The sequence below is a fragment of a genome, unplaced genomic scaffold (assembly GCF_019419815.1).
Source record: "Pyrus x bretschneideri cultivar Hongxiangsu unplaced genomic scaffold, Pyrus_bretschneideri_v1 Contig37, whole genome shotgun sequence".
In the NCBI taxonomy this organism is placed as follows: Eukaryota; Viridiplantae; Streptophyta; class Magnoliopsida; order Rosales; family Rosaceae; genus Pyrus; species Pyrus x bretschneideri.
The window spans coordinates 3,948,769-3,971,319 of record NW_025999690.1 but is presented as its reverse complement, the minus strand read 5'-3'; the positions used below and the strand labels follow the sequence as shown (position 1 = coordinate 3,971,319).

The 22,551-nt window shown below is 37.3% G+C and overlaps 3 protein-coding genes across 4 annotated transcripts; 2 read left to right on the top strand and 1 right to left on the bottom strand.

Annotated features, from left to right (window-relative positions):
- The first annotated feature begins 3,313 nt into the window (after positions 1 to 3,313).
- On the top strand, positions 3,314 to 4,615 carry LOC103966843 (B-box zinc finger protein 32). The gene has a single exon (XM_009380060.2). The coding sequence runs from the start codon at positions 3,556 to 3,558 to the stop codon at positions 4,366 to 4,368; it is 813 nt and encodes a 270-aa protein (XP_009378335.1). The 5' UTR covers positions 3,314 to 3,555; the 3' UTR covers positions 4,369 to 4,615.
- A 2,478-nt stretch (positions 4,616 to 7,093) lies between these two features.
- On the bottom strand, positions 7,094 to 9,685 carry LOC103966844 (beta-glucuronosyltransferase GlcAT14C). Its single transcript, XM_009380061.3, has 4 exons — positions 8,782 to 9,685; positions 8,418 to 8,493; positions 8,167 to 8,276; positions 7,094 to 7,985 (listed from the first exon to the last, which is right to left on the bottom strand). The coding sequence occupies exons 1-4, from the start codon at positions 9,299 to 9,301 to the stop codon at positions 7,435 to 7,437; spliced, it is 1,257 nt and encodes a 418-aa protein (XP_009378336.2). The 5' UTR covers positions 9,302 to 9,685; the 3' UTR covers positions 7,094 to 7,434.
- A 5,045-nt stretch (positions 9,686 to 14,730) lies between these two features.
- LOC103966845 lies at positions 14,731 to 19,900 on the top strand. Of its 2 annotated transcripts, none has more exons than XM_048563950.1 (10): positions 14,731 to 14,750; positions 14,788 to 15,201; positions 16,167 to 16,376; positions 16,534 to 16,636; positions 17,588 to 17,667; positions 17,750 to 17,827; positions 18,204 to 18,295; positions 18,828 to 18,939; positions 19,230 to 19,355; positions 19,441 to 19,900. In XM_048563950.1, exons 2-10 carry the CDS (start codon positions 14,959 to 14,961, stop codon positions 19,549 to 19,551), a joined length of 1,155 nt encoding a protein of 384 aa, XP_048419907.1. In that variant the 5' UTR covers positions 14,731 to 14,750; positions 14,788 to 14,958; the 3' UTR covers positions 19,552 to 19,900. The 2 variants fall into 2 exon arrangements, with proteins under 2 accessions (XP_048419907.1, XP_048419908.1); XM_048563951.1 differs by lacking the exon at positions 14,731 to 14,750 and adding an exon at positions 15,412 to 15,545 and having other exon boundaries at positions 14,790 to 15,201.
- The last annotated feature ends 2,651 nt before the right edge of the window (positions 19,901 to 22,551 follow it).

Below are 22,551 nucleotides of genomic sequence, written 5' to 3'. Positions count from 1 at the left end.
GCACCGGTTATGTGCTTCTTCCAAGAAGCACTTTAAGTGCTTTTCTAGGATTTACTCACATTTTTACTAAGGATTGATTCCAAAAATATTTTCATTAAAGACAATTTCAATCATTTTAAAAACATATCAAACGAGCTCATATTCGTCAAATTATTTGATCACAACTAGACGTCTCAATCATTTTCAACTTTGATAATATTTTGCAATGATATCTTCAAAGTGGAACTTAAAAAGTAGTCAGTTCATATAGTTAAAATTCAACGCAGAACATGTCCTGTAAATATTTTATAGTTTCTCCTAAAAACAAATGAAGATCTATTTCCTTTAAGTATTATTACAATATGCATGTCAATGTAACAATGTTAGCATGAAACTGAAGTCACATATTATGAATAAAAATCTAATACTATCAATTATCAATGCACGTGTCAATGAAATTTAGTCGTTAATTTATTGTAACTCCACATACATTAACGATCAAAATCAACCAACACGTTCCAGCATAATAAACCTTATTATGAGATTCTAAGAAACATATAGACTACCCCTACGTAATTTAAAAACAACCGACACATTACAATTTATGTTGTTCTCTCATTGCCCAAAACTCTTCTAACAAAATCTCAACCATTCTACACCTAGTGTTACATTTCAAAAACGAGAAATACGATACCTTTCTCTAAAACAAACCTCGCATGCAATTGCTTTTTGTACCATTGATTTTGTGCAGACAATAGTGCGATACCTTTTGCATTATTACAATTCCAAGCATCAATGGATGACTCAGTAGTTGGGGACGAATAAGTCATGACTTTAATTTCTGATGCTAATAAATCGCAAGATAGTGGTCAGAGAGACTGAAATACCTTTGGGAGTCTTCTCAAATTCCAAAAAAATGAACTGTTATATCGAAGCCATCAACGAGTTCTCATTTTCCTTTTATAAAGGAAAAAAAAAAAAATATTATACAATTTGAGTGACAAATAAAAAAAAGAAATTTTAACGAAAAGCTCGCGATACTGTTCACTTTAACGAAAAACCACATTTTTACCCTCAAAAGTTAATCCTGGTACTATTTATTTTATTCTTTATTTTGTCCTTACTGTTAAAACTTAAAATTTCCAAATCTTTTTTATTAGTTTTCTAATAAAAAAAAAAAAAAAAAAAAAAAGATAGCTCGGTCCCACGACTCCCACCTACAAATCATTCCCATTCCAATCACGCCAAACTTGCGCACAACCACCGCTCCCTCCCTCCCTACTGCGTGGTTCTGCATCAGCCGTCAGCTTTCGCCGCACACGTGGCGCTCATCGGCAGGGTCCCCGCCGGATTTAATTTTTCTCCATTTTTTAATTCCTTGTGTTGTCACTTGCAGTGGTTGAATCGCTTGTGTGGTTGAAATTGGAGTTGGAAAGTAACTGTGAGCTGAGATTTGCCACGCGTCGGTTTACCGTATGGTCAGGGGGTCACGCTTCACGGAGGAGCGTTCTCTCTACGCAATGAAGACCATGAAGCAGCTCCGCCGTGACCCCACCACCCTCTACAATATCTAGAATAAACTTGCTTGACTATAAGTTTTTCTTCCCCACTTTATGATCTTTTATGTTTTTACGCAAACTTCAAAAATATCCTTTTTCTTCTTTTTCTTTTCAAAAAAAAAAAAAATCTAATTACGTTACATGTTTTAAACCAGCCGGTAAAACAAAGACAATCAAACTTTATTCTACTAAAATTTTAAATGGAGTCAAGTTTATGAACATCGCTACTGATTTTGCGACAGGTTTTCTGTTAGTTTTCATTATCATAGCAATTCAAGATGAAAAACAAAACACCGATTGTCGACTACCTAAAATATTTTCCCTTTTTTTTTATCCAAACATGACCGGCATTGTAAGATAAATCATGTATACTCTAAAAGGTTATTTATTTAGATAATCGTAATTTGCTACCAGTTATCTTTTTTAAAAAAAAATATATTTTTTCAACGTAACAGTTTCTTTGAGTTTTAAAATGACATTGTCAAGAAGTCCTCAGCTAAACAACTTCCAGACATTGTCAAGAAGTCCTCAGCAAAACAACTTCCAAAATTTTGCAAGGTGTTTGGAGGATGTGATTTCCGATGATGGTGACGTAGTTACGTAGTGATACGTGTCAAATAGTGATATATGTCAAATAGTGACACGTGTCTCCGAAATGCCGCTCCAACTTCTGGTGGAGAATTGGTTGCCGTTGGGGCCCTTGAGGCTCACGTTCGCACCACAGTTGGTAGCAGCCCGATATTTAATCAAAACAAACTCACATTTATTGTTTAATATTACAAAGGCCAAAAAATATTTCAAAAACCACCATTTTTCCCTTTTGCTCATTTTTGTTATCGTTTTACTGAATTCACCCTCAACACCAAATAATGCCACAATGTGTTTTTAGGAGAGCTCCGGTTTGATAGTTAATTATAGCGAGAAAAAAATAAGAAACGAATTCACACCAGTGTATTTTTAGTTTTTCTTAATATATTTTAATAAGAAGATACTATCCTTATAAATGAGGAAATATTACAAACTCAGTGATTATTTATATAAAATGCTGCAATTGAAATATTACTTATGATTCTTTTCCAATGCAATTAGTTCTTGAGGGCATTTCTCTACACATTCAAATTCAAAGTTCAAGCAACGAGCAATATTCTTGCATTTAAAAATCTCAGTGTGAACTTTGAAAATTATTATCTGTTACTTAAAGAATTTAAAACTGTAAAATCAATGGGTCAAAACATATTAAAATTATAGAAAATGGTAGGTTGTTCAATTGACACTAACTCATAATTGCTTATGGTTTTTCTCTCTTGTTTGAGCCTAACCAAATTCATCTAGAGTACAATGTTACCAATTCCTCACAACTAATGTATCGCATACAATCACATCCAAATCCACTTTCATAACGTTTTCAAATGCTTCATAACCTTATATACATGGAAGTGATTTTTGGAGTGTTCTTATCTCCTCCCACAAGTGCAAACGACAAACCAAAACTGTCGAACATGATCCTAAATATAACGCAACAATACAGATAATTGGAAGGAGACAAAGAGAAAGCAAAAAAATTTCAAGTGATCTTTATTACTTTGGGTGATTTCACGTATTCGAAGTTTACTTTACTAGTATTAATATAAACCGATAATAGAAGGTTTGCTAAGAAAAATAATTAATTGGGGATAAAATGCAATAATCAAAAGTAAGAGGAGTGAAGGTTGCAAAACCCGAAAGTTGGAATATTATATTATTATATATATAAGAGCATATGTGGGCAAATTTCAAGGGAGAGGAGGAGGTTTTAGTATGTGGACAGAGACTGAGTTGAGTGTTTGAGGAGGAAGTCTTAAAAGCCAAAATACAGACACTCAACTCACACACAACCTTCTCATCTTCCATAACCGCATTTCTCTCCATATAATCCCCCTCGCCACACCCACATATCCTCTCACCGCACCACCTCCCCGAATTCCCAAATCGTCTCCCAACTTCCATTCCTCTTCTGCTCTCCGCCGGAAATCAAGAAATGAAGAAACTTTTCCGGGCTTGCGAACTCTGCGACCAGGAAGCCTCTTTCTACTGCCCCTCTGACTCCGCCTTCCTTTGCTCCCGCTGCGACGCCCGCGTCCACCAGGCCAACTTCCTCGTCGCCCGCCACGTCCGCCACCCTCTCTGCTCTAATTGCAAATCCGTCGCTGAAACCCCTGATCGTCACTCTCTCTGCTCCTCCTGCTCGCCTGAAATTTTTTCCGGAGATTGCGACGGCGACGCCATGTCGTCATCGTCGGATTGTTCCGCCTGCATATCCAGCACAGAAATGGGGACCACAAAGACCGGATACGAGAATCCGAAATCCGAGGGCTCCGTGACGGAGGTTTCCGGTTCAAATACTCCGTACAGATTCCCCGGCGCGAAGAGGAATATGCTGTGCAAATTCTCCGGCGCCAAGAGAAATTATAGCGTACGGAGTGCGCGAGCAAGAACTTCAAGGCGAGTGGATGCGAGAGCGGAGGGTAATTTCGTAAATTGGTGTAAGAACGTTGGGGTGAATGGTAATTTGGCGGCTGCGGTGGTTTCAACGGCGTCAAATGCCTCGGGATTTTGCCTGGAGCGGTTGGCGGGTGTGCCTCTGAGAGTATCCCTTGCGGCGTCGTTTTGGTTCGGGTTGAGATTCCGTGGGGATAGGTCGGTTTCTACGTGTCAGAATCTGAGACGGGTCGAGGTGCTATCCGGAGTGCCGGCTAAGCTGATCCTAGCCGTTGAAGCTAAGCTCGGGAGTGAGCTGAGGATTAGGCGCGCACGACGGGACGATCTGGAGGAAGGCTGGGCAGAGTGCTGAGACTTGAGTGTTTGGAGTCCTTTCGCACGTGCGAGTGCAATGTACGCGTGTGAACTCTAAGTGTCAAGACTCAATTATGATGGTCATTAATTAGTCAGTATAACATTTAATTAGGCACCAGCTGGGGGCGAAAGGATTAAATTAACTTTGTAATCTCGTTTTTTTTTTTCCTAATTTTTTTAAGATCACAATTCACAACCCGAAATTCTTGAAAATCGATCGATCTTGGCCACATTTTCATCATTAATTTTGGTTCTTATTAGTGGTTTAATTCTTGACCGTTTTATGGCTATTAATGCTCTAATACCACGAAGGCTCAAAGTCTTATGGTCGAGGATTTTACTTTATATTCACGATACGACAAGAGTTTGACTCTCAGAGTGACCTCTCATCCACATTTTTAGATGTGAGAGCGGAAAATTAGCCACACATGCCCAATTTTTCCATGGTGATGTGTTAAAAGAGATTTAAATGTGGACCAAATCTTTAGTCGGCGATGGTTGTGATTTTGCTTTCAACGGATCCAACAACTAATTAACCATAATTTTGTAAAGAAAGATCCATTTTTACTAGAATGATGGGATTCCGCCAATGACTATTTTAGTCTAGTAAAATTCAGTCCTTTTAATTTGTTAGATCTCCAAGTCATGGACAAAAGCTTGTTAAATTATTGATTAACTAAAAAAAGAAAACACCAACATTGGTTAACATGGAAAACTTAATTATGCTAGCGGAAAAAAAAAAAAAAGTGACCCGCATCTGCAAGAACATCTACCACAAAATTAGCCTCTCGATAGATGATTTGTAAACAAATTTGTGTCCATGGTGTGTTTTAGCATTCCTTGCTATAAAAGAAATATGCTCTCTCTCTCATAAGCATTATCATGTGGTAAAAGATATTAAGATGTGTTACCGCATAATAAGATGCATGTGTCATATTTGTGGTGGGTGCAAATTTGTTGACATTTCCGTAAAATACACTCGATACTTCTCTCCAAGGTTTATCACTCATCAAGTTAACTTGCTCATCTGACCAAGTAAACTTTCAAATCTTGAGAGATTCTTCTTTATATAGTGTGGTAGTAAATTTGCCAGCTCTCATTACATAAAGCAACCAGAAGATACGGGAATGCTAAATAGGCGAGTTGATTGACATAATAATGGAATTGATAATTTTTTTTTTAAATTTTAAAGAGCCGATATATTAATGATCTCAAACGAAAATTACATCAAATCTTGGATAAGAAGTTCGTGTTAATATCAGTTGATAATATCAGTTGGATTTTCGAACAAAATTACTTCATTGTCTGACACGGAAAACTAAGCTAATCTATGGGCCACCCCATTACAGCTTTTAGGGACACACGTCCTCCCGCAATCAGACCAACGGCAAAGCAATCCCTAGAGTGGTCGTTAATGGCAGCAAGAGAATGAGCATAGTCAGTATTGACCACAATCTGTTGTTTACCCATACGCTCTGGCTCTGCTAACCAGAGTCCTTCCCAAACTGCCATCAATTCGATCTGCTACAGACACAATACCTTCTTTCCTCCACGCACCGGCTGCCTCAAAGTCCCATGCCAATCACGAATTACAAGCCTCACAACTTTTATACATCAGATTCACCAACACTGGCATGTCGGTCCAATAATGGACTATTATGTGCACAAAAAATTGTATTATTTTACCAAAACGTACAATAGTGGTATGGTTGTTCCGTGTGAGTCACTCTACAAAGAGGGGTCAATAATAAAGTAAAGCAGATATTAACAGTTAATAATTATAAAGGTGAGAACTGAAATGTGGGGATTTCTGATTTTTGAGGCATTGAGAAGGTTTGGTGGAGGAGAAAGAAACATTCAAAAAGTTCGGTTGTGGCTGCGGTCAGAAGCAACGATGTCGAGATCGTCTTTGAATTTATGTGTCTAGAGTTTAAGGATTTGAAAATTCAGGTCGTTGAAGAAAGAGAGATTCGCATCCTTGATTTGTATGAAATGAGTAAAGGAATAGGCTAATGAGAACCGCATAATTTAAAATAAATGGTACAAATCTCCGGATCCATCGACTCTAGACACAAAGAATCGGTGAAATCTCAATTTAAGATGCTGACCCTGCATCACATTTTTTATTATTTTTTTATGAAAAAGACACATCTTTAGTTGGGTGAATGTCAATTATTTTCTACATCCATGACCAGTGACGTTTCTAGGTTTTTCTCTGCACTAGTAGAGAGAGAAGAATGTATGACCACACGTCAAGAAATAATATATATATATATATATATATATGTATGTTTGTGTGTGTGTGTGTGTGTTTGTGTGTACCTTGACATTGTTTAAAAAAATTTTTTGTTTTTTGATCAAGACATTGTTTAAAAAATATGTTCAAGCCTCCAAGGTACAAAATATGGAGGTTGAAGGAAACAGTGAGCCTAAACATAAGAAAATTATCGGAAAATATCGTCCTATTGTATTCGTGAGCATTTTATTACAAAGTTTAGAGGGAGGGGACTTCAAAATTTCGGTGCAAGGGGCGGGTAAAATGTCCTAGGTAGCCCCATATATGCACATAGTTCAATGATTTTGAATAATGAAAGACAATTATCAGCTGTTACTGGTTTTACGGTCAAATAATATTTATCTGTACTTGTAAACGTGAAGTATTAGTATAGATTGCTATAAAATGACGAGTTCAATATTGAATTAGTGTTAGCTAATTGTGTAACTTAACCCAACCACATGTCCTCGATATCGTTCAATAATACTAAAAATTATTGTCAGTTTACAACTTTCACAGCCTTTTCGAATACAGGCTAAAAGAAAGTTTAATCCAACATCAGACTCTGTCATCAAATGCACTGGGTGAGAATGCAGACCTTATCTTCCTAATTCACTAACCATACATACCTCAATCAAGTAGAAAGCCAAGCCTTCTACTCAAATGTAGTTTGAAGTGTTATTTTGTAATACACACACACACACACACACGTGTATCATGATCATATATATATGTATCATCATCATCATCTGATTCAAGAAACATTCCAAATGCAAGCTTGGAAAATTATCAGTGTTCTTGGCAGTGACCGGTTGTAAATCTTCCTTCTACAGCAAGCTTAGCCAAAAATTCTTGGAGACTAACGCCACGAGGACCCGGGGTGACATGGTTAATGTTGCCCCAACTTGGACACAACTCTTCCTTATCAGGTGTTGAATTCTCTAAGCTCTTACTTCTCCCTATGCCAGGGCACCATTCTCCCGGTACCAACCCTTTCGAAGTCCGATTCAAAACACTCTCATCGATCTTGTTTAGCACTGGATCATCATCTGTTTGAAACGGTCTAGCAAAGGCCGCTCGACTTGCTAACATTTGATCATAGTGTGACATGTTAAGGACTTTTGCTTTTCCGAGTGCAGACGTGTCCCAAAGAATGTACCTTAGGTCATTATTCACTAGAGAGTTTTTGAACTCAGATGAGCTGCAGATAATTGTGTGGAAGTAGGATTCAAGAGGGTAGGGCACATTGCTGAGGTACATCAGTAACTTCCTGGGAAAGTTATCCCAGCCTTTTACACAGTACTCCATGAAATCTCTGGTTAAAATCGTCCAAGGCGAACCTACACATTTCATAAGTTATGATGAAACTTTAGAATTTTTCCAACTTGCAGCTGTTTTAATCTTATAACACATTGAATACGAGAAGTTTTTTAGTAACACTACGTGTCAGTATCACTATCATGCTCAAAAGTTTCTCTTTGAATACTCATTTCGTGCTCAATTTCAGTAAGAGCAACTTACCTCCAAAGATTTTGAAAGCATCTGGCATGGTTCTCTTCTCTACAGCATACAAAAGTGGAGCAACCTCTTGAAGATATAAGTTAGGGTCATTAACGATTCGATCTGTTTGCCTGCAGACAATCAGCTTCCATTTAGAAAATGCAGGACATCGTAAATTGTCAGTGAAAAACTCAATGTGCCTAATTTGTTCGAAGAAAAAAGAGATCAGAGAAACAAACTACTGGGAGCATCAAGAGGCTGATTTTTCTTACTCTTTCCAGCCAGTCTTGTTCGTAAAATGTATAAAATTGGTATTCCTTGGTAATAAAGTGAAAGCATGCAGCAGATCTGAACAGAAAGAGTTGGAAAAAATTCCTAGTCAGTGAATCACGTTGATCAATTAACCAAGATGGGTTACCAAACTAAAGTGATCAAGTTCCTAAGTGTACATGCATTTTATGGAAAACGAACGAAATGGTTATCAAACTCGGCCTGAGGGTACTGAAAGCCGAAGATAAAATTTATAAGCCAAAACAGATATTTAAATCCTTAAACCTTTCAAGCTTGATTTAAATGAAGTTCAGCATCAAGTGACTCTGCCGGTAATATAAGTGCTTTTGATGTGAAAGCACTTACCATCCTGATTCATGAGGGGATAGTCAGAAGCACTTAAAGTGATGAACCAGTCCCAATCTGTACTGAGCTTTAGATGCAATGCTGCAGCATGAAGTGTGGCAGCAAGAGCAGAAGGCCCCATCTGGTTGAGGGCAAAACTTTTTCCCACAACATAAACATTTCCAAAATATCGAAAAACTTCTTCGGCTTGAACAGAGAGAGCTAGCTGCCCCCTATCATAATCCGACGAACATGAATCAAGCTGCAGCAAATACCGATTTCTCGGATGATATATTGCCTTCAAAAGCCTCAAAATCCTCTCGCTTTCTCCTTCAGTTCCACATATCCAATAAGCAAAGATAGGGGGGTTGCCATTCCCCTTCAATGGCACTCCCACTGAGAGTTGGTATTTGTTTCCATATCTAGAAAACACATTGGGAGATGATCTTGAAATTGCTCCCAACAAGACTAAAGTAACCAAAAGTGCTGGGATCCATAGAAGATAACCCGAACACCACGAAGAAATGTTTGATGTTCTCATTGAGGGAAGCTTTCAAACCATTCAAATGCGGAGATTTGGGCGTAGTCAAGTTGGCTGGACAATGCTTCCCCTACGCACTAAAGTTCAAATCCAGCTTCCCCGCAGTTTAGCTTAGATTAGAATATCGCTCGAGTGAAGAAGAAAAACCATTCAAATCTAAAAGCTTGGACAAAACCTTAGAGAGGGAAGTAGCTTTAGTGCTCGGGACAAGAGGAAAAATGAATCCATGAACTTGAAAAAAAAGGTTGGGTTTGGTGAAGGGTTCATGGGATCAAGTTGTACCAAAACAAATGAAAAAGGCAGCTGTGGGAACAAGGTCGGAGGTTGGGGAGACCGGTTTTTGAAGAAAGCAAGGAGATATTTTGTCAGGCCTTCTGAAAATGATACAGAGAGAGAGAGAGAGAGAGAGAGAGAGAGGGAGAGAGTTGAGATGTGTATTTTTTATTAGTTGAGATGTTAATTCATCATAATCTTGTTAACCGTAAGCACTTTTATCGTACATTTGCGTAGCACCGCGTGTCGGTGTAACAGTGAACGTTTTGTCATTGGCTCACGCGGTGCAACAGCGAACGTTTTGTCATTGGCTGAAAACTTTGAAATGCTAGTTTTTTAAAAGACTCAAAATATATTCTTGGCGTGGTGCTTTTTCAAGGCACCAAAAAACAGACCCGACGATGAGCACCCATTAATTTCACACGGATGATATCAAACTCATTGGGTGTGTTAATAAGAAATACAGGCGATGATGACCTTGTTGGAATCAAACTTGCACACAGTTGCTTATGTTTTCGTCCCTCGTTCGAGTAAAACCAACTTTTTTATGTTGGTTTTCTAGTCCAAAAGGTAAAGCATTGTAAAAGTTCGACTCTTGTTTTCTTCCTATATATTTACTACTTTTTGTATTTGAAGAATGACGATGTTATTGATACTTCAAAGGCATCATTATTTACTTCTACTTATACAAATTTTCTCATCTTTTTATAAATTTGGAGTAGATTAGGATCTTTGCTTCCTATAGATTTTTCAGTGTGACTGGTACATAGAGTGGTATACCACGTGTCACTATATAAATGGTGAGATATGTGTGTTAAAAAGTTAATAACTTAAAAAATAAAAAATTTAACAACATATATAAAAATACATGGTGTACCACTTATGTCTCCGTCATACTGAAAAATTTCTCCTTTGCTCCCTATGAAATATGAGTTAAAAAAGATTCATACTATAGGGCCAGTAGTTTGGGCCAATCAAGTTTCAATTTCTGTTCTGACCCAAGTCTTCATCGCCCACTTATCTTTATGAAGCCCACTATGTGGGCGGGTCGAAATGCACCCGACCCGGATTCCATCACCCCTCACTGTCAATGGTACACCTCTCACCGGCATGCATTTTTTTGCGGTCCCTCAACCTTTACACTAAAGTACTGAAGAACTCTCAAGAGAATTCTGCATCTGGCATTGTTGACAAATTGAAGACCTTTTTTTGCCTCTCTGTTTCCCAAATTCAAATTCAGCTGACAAAAATGAGACGTAAATTGAAAAATGGAAACAGTACGAGCACCTTAAATTCAAGAAAACAGAAATGGATTTAAGAAATGGATAAGGCTAGAAAAATTACCCACTGCGGATTTTGAGACTGCAATCCACAACAGCTATGAATTATTTCCACAAAAAGATACACAAAATCTGGATAACAACAACTAGCAATAAATCATACTTAATAGGCAGCAGCAACACTATCACATCCTCAATTTCATCAATCTGGAAAATGCACATTTTGCTTTAGTAAATCCCACAAAGCCACAAATCAACACAAGTATTTCCAAATAAATTCAAAAACTAAACAAATAGTTGAACCGACATGGTAGAATAAGAATTTCAGTTTGCATGTACATTCTATTTACATTACATCAACAACCTGTGTACAATCAAAATGCCGGATCTAATAACAACCTTGATAGATGTATGAAAGTGTCCTAGAATTATGACTTCAGGTACCATTCTGGGATAAAAAAACTTGGTGTACCAAATGTTGAAAACTAATAAACTTCAGGATAGTAAACTGAGATTAACCCTAAAAGTTAAATTAGTGGGTAATATGTGTCATTTTTATTAAATAAATTTTTTTAAGTGCTTTTAATTAAAATAAAATTGAGTGAAGCTCTTTCAGTTAAACTCCTTAAAAAAAAACATAACATATTAAGAACAAGATTCTATAAAACGTTAGGCGCTAGTCGGGCGGGTCACAAGTTTCACCAAAAAGTTTTGGATAAAAATGCCTCCAAAAGAAAAAAATTCAAAAGCAACCCAAAGTAATGCATCAAATAATGCATGGGTATTTTCGTCATTTTAAGAGTGTTTTTTAATAATTAATTCTTTTTGTACATTTTTTATAATTAGTACATCATAATAAGTTAGCAATAATGTGATTCAATTAGTTGTCTATTAAGTATTATTTTTTTTTTTAAAACATGTTCAAAACATTTTAAAAGGCATGTAATGCCGGTTATAAAAAAGGTATTTCGCACGTTCATAACAAGGTGATTAAATTAGTTATCAATGATTTTTTTTTTAAACAAACGATATTATCTACAGTAAAGATAATGGGGGTGTGGTTAACCTCGTAATGGGCTAGCAATAATTTGATTAAATTAGTTGTTTATTAAATATTATTTTCCCTATTCTTAATGTAAATTCAATAGACCGATTTTATTATGTGAATCGGCTTCTTTGATTGGTTTGTGAGGGATTTTTTCTAGCATGATCTAAAATTATTCATTTACTTCAAATATTTAACTTTTTCTTTATCAATTAACATAATAAATATATTTAAAACATGTAAATCGCGCCATGCTGTAAAATCTACTGCAGTGGGGCATAGTCAAATCTGCTGCAGTTTTGATGTTCCTGAGGCCTAATAGCCTATGCGGCAATATCTTTTGAAGATATCAATAGGCGCATGGCAGGGTATATGATAGGGGAAGATTGGTAAAAAAGTAATGAGGATTGCCAGTCCGGCAGGCAGAACTTTTAAGATCTGATTCCTTTTTTTTGGTCCGAAATAAACTTCAATAGAAAAAAACAAAAGAACTAAAAGCAATAGACAGAGAGGTTGTACCATTTCTAACGTCGTGGGACCTATTGGTCAATTGATTAATTTAGTCGATCTAACGTAGGATTTAGTCAATCTAAAGTAATTCTGTATAAATTTCTGTACAAAGTAACTCAGAACAACGGAAGAAGAAATGTATGCCCTTCAAAAGAGCCAAACGTGGATTCTCTTAAGATAATTCGAAGTCAGGTGATCAAATAAATTACTTAGATTCGATTCTATCTAGTACTCTTATAATTGAGTGGCGAGGTTGCAATTGTGCCCTAATGAACTGAATGGACAGAAAATTGAAGTTGCCTGTGTGATATGTATCTTGTCACTGCAATTTTTGTTTTCCATTTCATCGGATGACTCTATACTACAGTTTTCATTTATTATAATCAGATTAGTCACATCTCATAATGACAGTCAAATAATTGTGCAATTATGAAAATAGATCCTCTCCGGATCTCTTCCTCTAAAGCCTAAGGATCAAATGATCTGGACCTTTAAAATTTGATCCAACGGCTAAAAACAGAGAAGTTAGTAAAAAATTTTAAAAGCTACAATAATTTTTAGTCGTTGGATCAAATTTCAAAAGTTCAGATCACTTAATCTTTAGATTTTGGAGGAAGAGATCCGGGGAGAGGGGCATTAATACATTGACAAAGACTTTGAAATTAATACTTTTGTTTTTTTTTTGGCTGTTACTAGCACTAAAAGATTTTTATTATGAACCTCAAGTTTTCTATATTTAGAAAAAGATACATGTATGAGAAATGTATAATTAGACTTTTGAAGTGAAATAACAACACTTTTTTTTTTTTTGTTAATGTGCTTTTAAGTGTTATTTTTGGATATTATAATGTTTGTTTAAAGTGCCGAGAATAATATCATATAATATTCTAAAAGAGTAAAATTTAAAATGCTAAAAAAACCAAATTTAACCGAACCTAAATAAAAAAAAAAACCAAACCCAAAAAAATAACTAAATTTGAAAAACCAAACTGAAATTTGTTGGTTTGGTAAGGCTTTCAGTGGTTCTGAAATTGAACCAAATAATCCTTACAACGACATTGTTTTACTTACACCTATCTAAACATTGTCATTTTACTTTTATCCTATGATCGAAATGGTGGATGTGGGACCGAGACAAATGGCACCTCGGGTGGCAAGAATTATTCATGGTTGAGCTTTATTTGTTATTAGGTCATAGTTTAGCTAGGAGGATCTTCATTGGACAAAAATCATTGTAAATTTTTTTTTATTTAAAATTGACTATAAATAGTACTTAACAAAAACTTGTTACACGATATATAACTATTCACCCTAAAAATTACAAAACCACGTGGCGCGCAGGCCGAGTAACTAATAAGCTAACTACGTCCTTCGGTTGAATGCGGGGCGTGCCAACTCGTCGGCCAAGCTCGGCCGAGGAGTAAAATTTGATAATGTCGCATTGAGCGCGCTGTTAACTTCTGTATCTTGCGATTGCGACCGAGGAAGGAACGCTCTCGGTCTCTGGGGTCTATAGCCTGAAGACAAGGCTACTAATTCGACGGAGTTCACAAATCGTCGGAGCCTGATTCGGTCACTGTGATTATATTCGTAAGAGTATAAGCATGCCGAATCGAGACCAAACTATATGGGCACAGGTACTCGAATGTGATATATGTCTTGATGGTAAACGTAGTTCGGCCGTTGGAATGCCGAACCCTGAAACTTACTTGCGAGTATCCAATCATAAAATCACTCGGCGTCCAAGGCGCCGAGCAATACAATTCGTAACACCCAACTATGCCGAAAAGGCTAGTAAGATGACCTCTACCAACAAGGGTTCGAAAACCCTTCTCGGCCGAGACTTAGATAGATAATCGGTCGACCTCGACGCAGTGCTGTTTATCCAAACTGAAGGTGCCCCTCGGTCGGCTTATTCTGCGGCAGCAGTGCTGTTTATCCAAACTGAAGGTGTGTCGGCAGGAAAAGAAAAGGAAAAATCTCAAGATGTTTGAGAGGTTTTGCGCAGGGCAATTGTATGCTGATTCTAAAGGTCCTTTTCTGTTGCATGATTCCTTGTATTTATAGTACCCCGTTCCTTGAAACCAATTCTGATTTGGATTGGGAGTCCTTGTCCCATTGAAACTGAAAAACCTACTAAGGAGATTTCCTTTTGTAGACTCCTGTCGCAGATTTTTATCAGGTGAAGGATTGGCACCATCGTTTAGGATACTTTGTCCCAACTCTCGATATTATACACAATTATGCAGAAGATTCTCTAAAACGATCCGCGAGATCTCACCATAGTTTAGGACCCAATTTATTCACCTTCCTCGATTGCATGCCACTTCCAAAAACTACCAAAAAAAAAAAAAAAAAAAAAAAAAAAAAAAAAAAAAAAAAAAAAAAAAAAAAAAAAAAAAACAGATTTTGGGGCGAACAACGTAAGACAAACCCAAGACAATTACCATCTCCAACCCCAAAATCTGTCACTCAGTTTCGCCTCCGCAGTTTACAGTACATCCAACCAAACACTTAATCCACCGTCTTTCTGTCTCTGTATATTCTCCATGGAAGCCCTCGCAAGCTCTGCCTTCGTTCCGGAGGTACACCCAGTTCTGAACAACCCCACTTCAATCAGAACGCCGAACAATCGAAGTGGGTTTGTGAAAGTCAGTCAAAGTTCTCGTTTTTCTGGGCTTCGCGTTCGAGCTCTGTCCGGGGAGGCCTCTGGGTCCGGCGAAAGTGAAGAGCTGAGGCCTCCGAATAATGGGTTCGGCTTGCTTTCCGAAGACACTCTCTCTTTCTCTCAGGTATTTGCTTTTGCTTCTTTCTCTGCATATGTTTGTCCGTGTTTTAATTTGTGAAGTTTTCAGCAATTGTGTTAATTTGTCCGTGTATGTTTTTTTTATTAATTTAAAATTTTGATTAAATCGTATTTTGTGTTAAGTAGTTGTGGGAAGTGCAAATAAGTGGAAATTGGAGTGCAAGTTGTTGATATTGGTTTAGTTTTTGATTTGTAGGACTTTTAAACTTTTGTGATCGAAGAAAAAGTGAAGAATTTGACATGTATTGGAACCGACATATTGGTTTTGCTGAAAAATCAACAATCTTTATCAAGAAAGGAATCTGGCAACTATCACAGATAGCTAAAATTGTGAGTTAAATCCTTGATATTCCAAAACATTGCTCAGCAATGACACCGACAAGGGCTATTCTAGAAATACGCCCCGGTGCTGGAGCAATATGTGAACACTGTCTGGTTTCTTCGAACCATAGGTCATACAACAGATTGGTCCGAAACAGGCAGACGATTTAGTAGAGAGAAACTTTTTGCGATGCGCATTTAGCCAATTTACAATGAATATCACTGAAAATTCAACTTAAAACCTTCAATTGTATGCCTCCATAGCCTGCTATTAAAACTGCATTCAGAAAGTAGGTGAGTTGGGGACACCATAGAGCATTGCCTCCCTTGCCAACTTGCCACCCTTTGTTTTGTGGTTAAATGATTTTTAACAGCGAACCAACCTCTAAATGTTGCTTTGGAATGACCTCTTCAGCACAAGGTGGTTTTTGACATGTAGTTCTTTTACATATAGCTTCAGTGTGGAATTATAAACGCTTGAATTTTTTTTTTTTTAAGAATTGACAATTAGGTCTCTCACATTTGTTTTGCAGTGTTAGTCCCTTCTTTTCAGTACATATATGTTTTATAGTTCTCTGATTTTATAATTGTATCTGATCATAGTCTGTTTCTGTTTTTCTTGTTCTGAAGGGCGATTTAAATCACTTCGATAGTAGTGAGAAGAATGTGGATGAGGCATTAATGGTAGATATGTCTCTTACATCCCCTTCTGCTAGTGGAGCAGGAGGTGGAACAAGAGCTGGGCTCTTTAGAACTCCAATTTCTGGCGGGGTGCAGAGTGCAACTTCAGCTCATGGTTTACCCCGTCCCGCCTTAGCTGTACGCAATCTTATGGAGCAGGTAGACACTTTTTGTTATTTTTGTTGATTCTGAATGAATATATATAATATATATATATATATATATATATTATTTTTTTTTCACTTGAAGAGGATTTAATATGCTAGCTGATTATTTATTTTTAAGCTGCTAAATACGTCTTGCTTCCTCATTCAAGGCCAGATTTGCTCATTTGTGCACCGTAATGTCTTGCATGCACCACAGGCGACAAGGATATCCATTTGGTTCTCTAGTTGATTTTGCACCTGATTCATCAGGGCGTAAGTTAATGAGCTTTAACATTTTTATTAAGCAGTTTTTTGTCATCCTTCAATAAAAAAGAATTTGCATATAAAGTTAAAGTCTAGGTGGTCTCTAAAAATCCCCTTCACTATGTTTTTTTAAATTGGGTTTTTATCACAAATGGTCCTTAATGTTGTGGAAAATCATAATTTATTCCTTTATGTTTTGATTCATTGGTCCTCCATGTTTGTTCCCACACATCAGTTCGGTCCTTTCATCCAAATTTGCTTAAAGTTTTGTTTGTGTGCTGAATTGGCACATGTGTGCTATCCCACAACACCAATCACATTATGCCACATGGATTTAAGCAAATAATTAAATTTTAAGAAATGTTTTAATTTCAAAACTGAAAAAAAAATAGGTAAAGGAAAATGATAAACCATTTGCATCCCCTCTCTGCTCAGGCCATCACTAAAGATGAAGTTGGACTGGAGATTCAGAGATGTGCCTCAGCTCAATTGATTCAACCACGGATTCTTTCATGGCGGATGAGGTTTTTGAGTTTTGGGTTGTGTTTTTTAATAGGTTTTTAAGTTTTGGGGGATGAAGGTTTTAAGTTTTTCATTATGGTTTTAAAAACTTTGAGCTATTAAGTTGATTTTTTTCCCTAACATCTACATAGCAACAAATAAGTATAGTTGTGGGTCCCGTGTGCCATGTCAGCACCGTAATGGAGTTGATTGAAGTGAAATATAAAGGACGAAAATTATGGATCTCCAAAACATCAAGGACCGTTTGTGATAATTAGCCCTTTTTATTTGTACAACTTGAACAGTTGCATGGAGGCTGTTTAGCAGTCTATTATGTCTTTGTTTACGGTGGTTGACAATTTGAACCGTCATCCTCTATATTGGACCATTTTGTTTTCTTTGATCTGTATTTTGGACCCCCGACTGATCAATCTATTGTTATTCGTTGATGATATGTAGATCCTATATTTTCGTTTTCACCGTTGGCCATCCATACTCGGAATTTGTTAGCTGATCCAAGATGCACACTTGTTGTGCAGGTTAGTGATTTGATTGCTTCTCTTTTGGCTTTTTTACTCTATTTTTCTCCATTTGGATATTGTTAAAAGTTAGCTCGTGTAGATTCCTGGATGGAGCGGCTTGTCAAATGCAAGGGTAACCATTTTTGGTGATGTCTACCCACTTCCAGAGCATGAACAGGTGATTTTCTAACTCATACCCTGGCAAGGATGTATTTGGTTACCTGGGCACAAGTCTATTTTTTTTCCTCTAGCCACAGTGGTGATCTGCAACAAAAAGCTCTCACCTGTAAGAAATGTGAAATGAATGATTTAGCAGATAGTAGTGAAAAGATTAGGTGCTTGAAGCTCATGTTTGGGGTCAATTCTTCGTTTTTGGATTAATTCTATAGTTGACTTGCAGTTTGCTCTTAGAATCCGGTCATGAAAAGTTTGAGTTGTCAGCGTATTTATAACTCGCAGCTGTTGCTGCTGAATGTCTAGCTTAAAAGTTAAATGTGTGTGATAAGAGGACAGACAATTAGCAGTAGGTTCATTGCATTTGGCTGTGATTGTAGGAATGGGCTCATAAGCAATACATAGCAAAGCATCAACAGGGGCCTTCTCAACAATGGGGAAACTTCTACTACTTCAGGATGCAGAACATAAGGTTGGTGAATTGTTTTGGTTTGAGTAATTAGTGTCGTTTATGTTGATTCCATGACTAAAAAATTTCTCGTGTTTCATGCTGTTTTCTGCGCATTGTGTCTGTAATTGGTTTTTGACTGCTAGGCTCTTCCGAACCATAAATTGTCAAAACCATTTTGGGACAGGGAACCTTTTACGGACTCCTGAAGTATGCCTGTGTCAATGTCCTCTTAAAAGCATTGTCCATTTACAACTGGGGCGGGCTAGTTGTATTTCTTATTACGTGGTAAAGTTTTGACCATGAATCATTAGGTAGAATCCACGGTGCCGGATGCTGCCTTTCTATTTTGCTTGTTCTTACAGAATGGAACTTTTAGGGCACAATAATAATGCGTGTTGGAGTGGGAATTTATACCTAACGATGAATTAAGTGATGCCTTGACCATGTAGAAGTAAAACTCCTTGGCCAAATATTTCCATGTTTTCTGAGGTGATCAAAAGTGGTACTAAATGCATTTCTTGGCATGCTGAAACTTTCTTTTGATTTCTTGCAGCGACATATATTTCATTGGTGGCTTTGGCACTGTTGCTTGGGTCGACGTCAAAGAATACGAGGCCCTGCAGCCTGATAGGATTGCAGTTAATGGAGGGGAGCAGAACCTGAAGGTAAACACTCTCAATTTTTTTTTTTTATTTGAGAGAAAATTATGTAAAGGCTAATAGGAACTTTTGAATTTTCAATAATCTTAACCACACGTATGCATAGTGCTGCAAGGGATATTTCCTTCGTGTTTTGATTATGCTGTCGACAGATTTTGGTCAACTTTTAGTGTGCTCGTCTTTATCTGCTTGTATGGGGCCTTTAAGTTGATTGTTGTTTTCCCCAAGTAAATTTTGCAGATTTCACTCCTCTTTGCCAGTTAGGCCTACTCACTGTTAATTTTCTATTCATCTAGGAACTCAATGCAATGTTTTCGAAGCCCCTAAAAGAGCTTTTATCCGCCGAGTCTGAGGTGGATGATGCCGCTCTCATATCCATAGACAGCAAGGGAACTGATATTCGGGTCCGCCAAGGTGCACAGGTAGGTTTCTAAAGTAACAACCTTCTAAATCTCTAACATTACCCGGTTTCTTACGATTAAAAATGATCTTCTGCTCCGTTTGCAGTTCAACGTACAGAGGATATCATTTGACGAAGGCCATTCTGTCGAGACACTGGAGGAAGCAAAGGTTGCTCTCCGAAAAGTGATAAACAAAGGCCGAGTATTCAAGTTATAGAAGTGATGACAGGGATTCGCTCGTGATGCATTTCCTTACAAGTGAATGGACTGATCGGAGTGGATGGACTGTAAAACAAGTCGCTGTTGTTTCGAACTGGGATAAAAATAACCGTACCGTGTTTTGTCAAGTTACATATAATTCTGTTAACCTATAGGAAATGTAATAGCTCCATTATTTAGTTTGGAATTGCACGCAAGGTGTGTCTTGTTCTTAGACGTCTGGTGGCCCATTGTGCTACCGACACCCTTCATCTTAGACACACAGAACTCTGCCTCCTCTTATTACTCTCATCATGTGCTTCAATAATTTACTGGTCTTGATAATATTAATGAATCTGTCGAGTCTAGTAGCGTGGTTTCTAACTAAACAGAGTATTAAAATGATTAGTTGTATGAGAATGTTGTGTCGGCCCTGAGTCTTACGGCACACCCTATGTGCTACGGGGAGGTAGCAAATAACAAATTATTTGGGATTTTGTGAATCCTTTCACAATGTTTAGTGATCCCTAATGTACCTCATCAGTTGTTGTCACTAGAATATTTATTTGCTTTGGATTGAGTTACAATACAGTAGAACTTCGGTAATTTTATACCCGTTAAATTAATAATTTCGGTTAATAATTTTTACGTTCGGTTTCGATTTGGGAATAAAGTGTAAAATTAATAATTTGTCAAATTTGTAAGATAATACATTACAAGAAATTTATATAGGTCTCACATAATGTGACGACCCATCCCTAATTTTTTTATGTAATTCTATCCCTGAGTGTGTAAGTTGACATTTATGTCCTTGTTAGTAAAGTGATGTGGATGTACTTATTTGGCTTTTAATTAATTTTCTTGTTATCATAATTAAATAATACTCGTTGTCATGAACACGTGAGCGCGAGTTAGACCCAAAACGGACTTGTAACGAAAATGTTACGTTTATTTAAAGTAACAACGGGAAGAATTGTACACGCGTGTGCAAATTATCCAGTGTTGGAAACACTGTTTTAGATAGGGTGAGTCAGATTTTATAGGTTTCTTGTAGTTTTATATTGCATGAAAGCTGATCCCTTCCCTCTTTAAAACTGGACCCGTGACCTGTTTTTACCCACCAATCAATCACTCTCCTTAATTCTCACCCAATTAGATTTTTTCTTCTCCTCAGCCAATCAAAGATCTTCACAGATCAAGCTTGCAACCACCACCATCGTGTTCCTCTCGTTCCCACGAACACATCCATACCAACCGATCACGAAATGGACGAGTTTTGAGTGTTCAACTCGGAGCAACTTGGAAGCTTTGACCCAGGGGTGATTTTCTCCACTATTTTCCGTTCGAGTTGCACATTTTTAGAAGGTTTGGAAGCATTTAAGCGACTCCCCAAGGCCACTAGCCTAGTTTTGAAGTGGAGTCGACGAGGAAAACCATGGGTTTGAGACAACAAAAGTAAGGCCGAGAGTCTATATAAAGTTTGTCAAAAATGGTTGAGAAATGAAAAAGATATGAAAGTTTGAAATTTCTCTGGAATTCGGCCAAATTCTCTAGTTTTCGACGAACCAGATGGCGGCGGAGGTCCACCAGAGAAGAAGAAAGAATATTCCGTCAAACTTAACGAAAAATTCTGACACCATTAAAGGTAGCTGAAGTCGTTAGGGTTAATGGAATATTCCATCAAATCTGATGGAATATTCTTCTGTCAGTTTGTCAAACGTGTCAGGCGCATGTGGCAGTGACCTGGCAGAGCGTGACGATGCGTCTGGCCACTGGCCGGCAAGTGGTAGACATGTATGGGTCCACGTCCTCGAGTAGAACGTTTTCGTATATTTAAACCCTCCGTTTGAGCAAACTATGGGGGTTTTTTTCCTAGCCTTTTTGTTTATATCCTTATTAATTAATTAGTTAGTTATTTCTTACATAGGTGAGACTTATCCTGAGGATGTACGAGGACAAGCGAGGCTAGGAGGCTACGATCCATTGACGTATCAGTGAGTGGGCATTTGTTTTCATATATATGATATATAAAGTTTTATTGATTTATACCTATTATGCCATGATTAAATAATGTTATAAGAAATGTTGTACTGTTGTGAAATGCTAAAATAATACTACGGGATGCGCAGGTAAGTTTATTATGTTGACCAGAATTATTGAATCGTTATGGCATGCTTATATTTATGTAGTCTGCTCATCATTGCTGCACCCGGTGTTAGTGCTCGCCCAGGGCCAAGGCCAATCTTTCACGTGTATGTTCACATCTGCACCGCACGCTCACCTTAGATCCAAGTAGGTGCCAATCATGTCGTACAGGTTGCAATAGGCAACTTTGACATCTTGTCATACAAGTTGCAATAGGCAACTCCGACTTGTATGTGACCGCGAATAGCGCCAGTCTTCATGTGATTGTAGAACTAAAGCGTATATTATGATTACACGTAGTCTTGTCGTACAAGTTGCATTAGGCAACTCCGACTTGTGTGCTAGTGATGCGTAAATTAGAGCAACCTAAAATAGATTAATTCTAATCACATTTATCTACAAGTGCACGGTTTGTAGATGGTATAGAAGTGCAAGTACAGAGTCGAATCCTACAAGGAACAGGTGATTTAATTTGATAACTAACCACTTCAATCACAAATGAAATTGAAAATATTATTGAGCAAGAAAGTTAAAGGAAATATTGGTTGTTAATACTAAAGGATAAAATTGCTGAAGGTTTAAGAAAATAAATACACCAATAACAATAAAACTTAAGAACAAACAAGACATTAAAGGCTAAGACATCCACTTTCACCAATAACAATCCTATTCTGACTCTTATCTATCAACTATCCAATTAACAATTCCTATGTTGATGATTAAGTTTCCCAACTCTATAATCCAATCATGATGTATGCATCAAATTATATTCTTCTAAGAAGCAACCTAGCATGGTGTATGCCTAGATTTCACACACAAAACCTAGAACATGGTGTATACTTCTAGTAAATTGTGATCTCAAATTCATGATTCG